Source organism: Homalodisca vitripennis, chromosome 1, assembly GCF_021130785.1.
Source record: "Homalodisca vitripennis isolate AUS2020 chromosome 1, UT_GWSS_2.1, whole genome shotgun sequence".
NCBI lineage: Eukaryota > Metazoa > Arthropoda > Insecta > Hemiptera > Cicadellidae > Homalodisca > Homalodisca vitripennis.
In genome coordinates this window covers 185,380,716-185,387,283 of record NC_060207.1, presented here as the reverse complement: position 1 = coordinate 185,387,283, position 6,568 = coordinate 185,380,716, and the positions used below count along the sequence as shown (strand labels likewise).

General features: G+C 32.8%; 1 protein-coding gene across 1 annotated transcript; it reads left to right on the top strand.

Moving 5' to 3' along the window:
* Positions 1-864: 864 nt before the first annotated feature.
* Positions 865-5,530, top strand: LOC124354218. Its single transcript, XM_046804511.1, has 5 exons — positions 865-1,009; positions 1,404-1,523; positions 3,332-3,355; positions 3,397-3,572; positions 3,980-5,530. The coding sequence occupies exons 1-5, from the start codon at positions 917-919 to the stop codon at positions 4,404-4,406; spliced, it is 840 nt and encodes a 279-aa protein (XP_046660467.1). The 5' UTR covers positions 865-916; the 3' UTR covers positions 4,407-5,530.
* Positions 5,531-6,568: the final 1,038 nt, after the last annotated feature.

The window sequence follows — 6,568 nt, the reverse complement described above, 5'->3', positions numbered from 1 at the left end:
ATAAGATACTGATTTAGAAACTAAACATCTTTCTATGCAGCAATCACCTTTTCCTTCATCACCAATTTTGTAACTTTTCCAAAATCTATATTTTTTTGCTTTGGGCCCAAGTACTTAATTAATTTAATCCAGATCACACTCTTCAATGATGGACATCCAGACCGATCTTAGTTGAATAACTCAAACATAGCAAGTTCATACATTCAAATGCGTAATGACCTGTGGTGACTGAATTTGTGGGAGAAGCAGTCTCTGGATGGATCTGAATTACCAGTAAGAGCATCTAAAAATGGTTATTTATCTCATCTACAATAGGAGTCGTTGGGGATGGTCTGACAAACAACCTACTCTCATCTTTCCATTTCAACCTACGCTGGCTGTCTTTGACCTTGACTAACTATGAGGTGCAGATATGCACTTAGCTAAGACTGACCTACATCCATATCATGAACCTTTGGTGACCACATAATGTATGTCAAACATTAAAATTAGATTAAAAATAAATGTTTTTAGCAATTGTTTAGCGTTTTGTCACTTTTAAGTGAACCCATTCAGGGAGGTAGGGAGAAAAAACTGAAGTCCTAATAATGGAAATTTTTATTTTTTGGGTTTAGTTACACATTTGGTACAATTCCTATAGGTTATAAGCTGCAATAATTAATCACCACAGTTATAAAAATAATATATTCTTGTAATAGAGCAGCAACGATGATAAGTCCACCCGTAGTTGTTATGATAGTAAGGTCAGGGGTACCTCCCAGACTGGCAGGTTATCAGGACCCTGGCACAACAGGCAGCAACCCACCTCTGATGTTACGTCAGCAGGGGTCTTGGCTGGTGATAACAGGCAGGCTATATAAGCCCAACCTGCCAGCTGCTAGCCACTCTTTCTAGCGAGTACGTTCTACAATCAGTCATGGTGGTCGACGTGCTGCAAGAGATACCTGCCGACACAATTGGCTACTTCTGCAACAATGTTCTCAAAAGGGATTGGCCCAACTCGATTCATGTAAGATACTGCTTTTGGCTCAATTGTCATACAAAATACAAATTTAACACTTTAAAGAAGAAAATTGCTGTTTTCATTCATGAATCTTTGACTGATTATATTCATTATTTTAATTATAATATTTCAGTGTAATTTTCTAGTTTGAGAAAAATAACTATACTAACATTTAAGAAAGGCATGTTTCACTAATAAGTTATGATTATTGAAAAATTATAAAATATATTACTTTTCAATATTTGAAAGCAATAATTCATGTTCCTTATTATAAAATAAATTTGGAATGTAAAAATGAAACATGTGCCTATCAGTAAACAATGTGCAAATTTTCAAATGTGACAACAGTTTTATTTTGCATAAAATAAATTCAATATTTATGATAACTTTGAATATTCAGGTCTACTACTTCATCAAGACAATGAGCGAATGGAAGGAAAAACGTGCTGGGGTCCGTGTGTCTTTGCTCTGCATGGAGAACAATATTGAAGATGGTACCTTTATTGGGATACTTTACTCTGTAAGTAAATTTTAATCTTTAGTGCTATCTTTAATATGTTGCAGTTAATGAAAGAAAAATAACTATTTTTTCTGAGAGACATTGGTTGCTTAGTGTAAGGTATCATATTAATTGAGTCTCAAAACCCGTTCAAATCCTGTCTGTGATTTTTTATACCTTTTCATGCTGTATTGTAACCTAAACCTCTTCAATTTACTTTATTTTACAAGATCTTCATGAAAGCCCGTAGATCCATATGTACAAGCAGAAGAAGGCTAAAGAAAATAAAAACTTAAAAAATAAAGCAGTACTATAAACAATTGTTTTTATATAATTTTCATCATGTTAAATTGGAGTGATTCAGAATTTCAGAATATTTCTAAGATAGCCTACATAAGTTTATAAGTATCTAATGTCCCATTAGTATATTATTGAATTTTTACTGGATTGTTTTCAATAGATTATGTTAAAAGCAGAGTGAACAAATATATTAAGTGAATTATCATGTTTTTACATACAGTAATTTATTGCTAAAAAAAACAGTAGCAGTCGTGGGACTGCCGATAGAAGTGAAAACGGAACTATTAAGTTGAGAGTAATTAACAATACGTTATAGTAGCAGTACATCTGTAATTGTAAATGTGACGCGTTTTTAATTTTCCAATTTTAAAATCCACGAAAAAATATTATCAAATAACTAGAAATCTATTTTACCACGCTAGTAAGATAAATCTTATAGGTACCGTAATAATACTCATTTCATGATGAAGAGGTTAAATATTAAAAACATAATTAAAATGAATAATGCTAAATTTTAAATACAAATATTCGTACAAATATTAAAAATGTTAAAAAATATATTCGTTGTTTTCATTATTCATTTATCTGTATAAAAATATGTTGTAATTGCTCAATATTAATAGTTAGTTAAACATAGAATACAAGTGAGTAAACACCGAGTGAACAACAGTGAGTTGAACACCGTTGTAAATAATACAGTTATTGCTACGGATAAAGTATATAATTGCAATAACAATTAAACCCACAATTTTTAAAAACTAATAAATTAGTTAAATTAACTTGGTTCTTTCGTAAAGGTATTTTATTGCACAATAAACTAATTTATTGAGTTAATACGGTATCAGTGAGCCAATGCGCCAACTACAGTTCCGGCAGAAACGTCACTCATCACTTCATACGCTACTACAGGCTAAACTAAACTTCCAATAAAAAAATGATAAATTACAAAAAAAATATATTCATCTATTTTCACACAACTTTCTCGCTGACAATTTTTGTCTGACCAAAAAATAAAAAAAAATCCTCGCTTACTACTTTTTTCTTGTCATTGTAAACGCTATGTAAAATGTAAACAATAATCAAAATTATTTCGAAATTTTTTTAATATTAAAAATGTAACCAATAGATTGCCAATATTAAGAGCTTTAATTTGACGCATCTTACAGAATTGTACGACATTGGCTTCACTTTTAAATCGCGAGAGAAGCCGTAAAGGTCACTGATTTTCGCAGTCTGTTTTCATACTCCGCCGGGACAGTTTTAACACAGCGAGACTGACTTTTTCATGCAGGTTAGTAGTCCGCGGCCAAGTCTACGGTTAAAAAACACAGCGAGACTGACTTTTTCATGCAGGTTAGTATCATTAGCATGTCGGTGACGCGAACCGAGGATTTTACCCTCTACCAAAACGCTCAACGCGCCTAAAGAAGTTTTCACTTCAAAAATTACATGTTTTTTAGTAAAATATAATTTAAAATGACCACCTCAATCTATAACAAATACTGAAAGTATGTATGATGTTGGTGTAGGAGCTGGGAAGCTGTACAGTTCTGGCATACACACAGGAGGCAGTTGCGAGCGACTGACACGAGCGCTGAGGGAGACTCGCAGGATCAAGTGGTCTGATCCTCTCATGTTCGAGGCAGTATTGCAGAAGCATACACCGGCTGTACACACCGTTGCACGACTCAAGGGACTTGAGACCAGTGTTTACGCTCAAAGTAACATTCTCTATATGCCTAGCAATGATGCCATGAACATCGGCTTGAAGTGAGTTGAATGAATTTTGTATTTTCTGTACTTTTCTCTGGGCACTTGAACTCTAAATTGTATATCTTAAAATTTCTCCATAGTTAAATGAAGACTATAAATAGAATTATTTCCATTGGACAGCTTAAAATTGGGTGTGCTAAAAAGACATATTACAACATTAAATGAAAATGAGATTTCTCTAATCATAAAATTTGATAAAAAACTACAAGTACTCAATCTTGGATCCTAAAAAAAAATCAAAAACGAAATCTAAACACAAATTTTATTGAGTGTGGTGAACAGAAAAAATGGATTTTCTGAAGTAACTGTTTTAAATGGGGTAGATCCATAGTTAGCATCATACATAGTTTGGTACCTACATACGAGTTACGTAAATTATGTGACTACAATAGATGATGTTACAGATGCCCTGCTGACGTCTTCATGGCTCCACTGAAACAAAGCCATCTCCCATACATCCACTCTGTTTGGGCTCACAACGACATTTACACATTGCGAGAGCTAGAGACCACACTCAGACTGAACGGAGGCTTTGGAGTGTTCAGAGCCTCAGATCACCAGCTACTCTGCTGGGCCATGCACACTCACTACGGGGGCGTCGGCGTGCTGCAGACTCGCACTGGCTGTGGAGGCAAGGGCTATGCTCGTCTTGTCGTCAACTGCATCTCACAGCAGCTTGGCAAGCAGGGTATATCTCCTCACGTATGTGTTATGGATGCTAACCTAAAATCACTCTCTTTGTTCCGTTCCGGAGGTTATCAACATGTCTCCTCCATCCAGTACATTACAGTTCATGATTTCTCTTCATCTGATTCTTCCTCATCATCTTGAAACTCACTGGCATTGCCAATATTTCGGAATGATGATCATGTTATTTTTATCCCAACTTTTGACCCCGGTCAACTGTTATCTCTAGTCACTTGGACTGCTAATGTCTAGTCAATTAATGATCATTGTTGATTTTTGTCATTTATTTATATAATCGATAACTTAACGATTCTAGTCATTACTTTTAAGGTGTTCACTGTATATTATAACATTTCCAAACTAATCATAATCACCCATTAATCATCTATTATTTTATAAAGATTTTCCACTTTGAATTTCATACACATTATTAAGATAATTATTTATTTATTTATGACTTTTATTTTTTTTTATATTGAATTCATTATATAAAATTACTACAGAACTCAGTAGTATCATGTTTTGAATATTTAGATGGAGTGTTTCAAATTTCTTAATAAGATAGGTGAAAAAGGTGGCAGCAATATAAATTAATGAGGTAATAAAATATTTCTTAAGAGTTTGTTGATTCAGTTGTATAATTTGTAGCACTAAAATGTTGTAAACGGGCCTTTACGGTCCAAAAAAACGAATGTATACAAGTATAAATGTGTGGGATTATAAATACGGTATACTGTAATATGAGTGATCTTAAGGATCTATTTATTTTAATCTCATTTGAAATGTAAAAGTACTCTTAGCATTATATTTCATCTAATATGAGTGATCTTCAGGATCTATTTTAATCTCATTTGAAATGTAAAATTACTCTCTTAGCATTATATTTACTCTAATATGAGTGATCTTCAGGATCTATTTATTTTACTCTCATTTGAAATGTAAAATTACTCTTAGCTGTACATTTACTGTAATATGCATTTTTATTTTAGACTACAATAGTCTTAAGCATTTTTAGTTGGTAAGGAATAAATTAAAGACCACAATGGTCTAGTTTGTAATTAATTATAGAATATGACTAATAGAGTCAGATCTAATTCATTTGGTTTTTATGAAAGTATGTTATCTAAAATATTTTTTTATATACTATAAGTTTTCCTTTGGATTTTATTTCTTGAAGCTGTAATCATTTGAGTGTTATTACGGCAAATATTCAAAGAAATTGAAATGCACAATATATTTTGTATTTGCTAGCATTTTTAGCGAATTTATGATTTTACTGTACTTATTGGCTCCATGCAAACTAACATAAACCTGCCAATATCAAACAAGACCACCTTAAATTTGAGTTCTGGTTTAATCTTTATCCAAATCATTATATACTTGCCCTGCTTATAAAACCAATTACCATCTTGTAAAACATGAGAAATGTTTTATAATGTGTTGTTAATGCTAAACACTTTAGCATTAAAATGATTTCATAATTTTCAGCTAAAATGCAATTAAAATGCAATTAATAATCATACTTATAATTGTTTGTTCTTTTTTCCAGAAGTGTGTGAGGTGAGTAGAATATTGTGTTACTCTATTATAACTTATGAACTCCATAGAGGTGAAGTCCATCTCTATGGATTAAAAAATTATATTATGACAATTCAGTATACACTGTATTGTGTTGATGCACTATCAATTTTGATATTTGGTTGCACTCAAACTGGCCTCAGGAGCAGATTATAATTTTATGAAATTCATAGGATGTTGAATGGAGTTAGTAGAATTTTGTTACTCTATGCCAACTAATGAACTCCACAGAGGTGATGCTACCTCTATGGCTTGATACCTTAATTATGACAATTCAGTATGCACTGTATTGTGTTGATGCACTAAAACAAATCCTTCAATTTTGAAGAGTATTTGGTTGCACTCAAACTGGCCTCAGGAGCAGATTATAATTTTTATGAAATTCATAGGATGTTGAATGGAGTTAGTAGAATTTTGTTACTCTATGCCAACTAATGAACTCCACAGAGGTGATGCTACCTCTATGGCTTGATACCTTAATTATGACAATTCAGTATGCACTGTATTGTGTTGATGCACTAAAACACACCCATCCTTCAATTTTGAGGAGTATTTGGTTGCACTCAAACTGACCTCAGGGGCAGATTATAATTTTCTATGAAATTCATAGAATGTTGAATGAGGTTAGCAGCATTTTGTTACTCTATGCCAGCTAATGAACTCCACAGAGGTAAAGCTACCTCTATGGCTTGAATACGTTAATTATGACAATTCACTAGGTACCTTCA

What these genes read in the sequence shown, in the direction of transcription:
- LOC124354218 (XM_046804511.1), top strand. Translation starts at nt 917, where the DNA reads ATGGTGGTCGACGTGCTGCAAGAGATACCTGCCGACACAATTGGCTAC. An exon ending in TTATTGGGATACTTTACTCT is followed by an intron (nt 1,524 to 3,331) that starts GTAAGTAAATTT and finishes ATGTTGGTGTAG; the next exon opens with GAGCTGGGAAGCTGTACAGT. An exon ending in TGGGAAGCTGTACAGTTCTG is followed by an intron (nt 3,356 to 3,396) that starts GCATACACACAG and finishes CTGACACGAGCG; the next exon opens with CTGAGGGAGACTCGCAGGAT.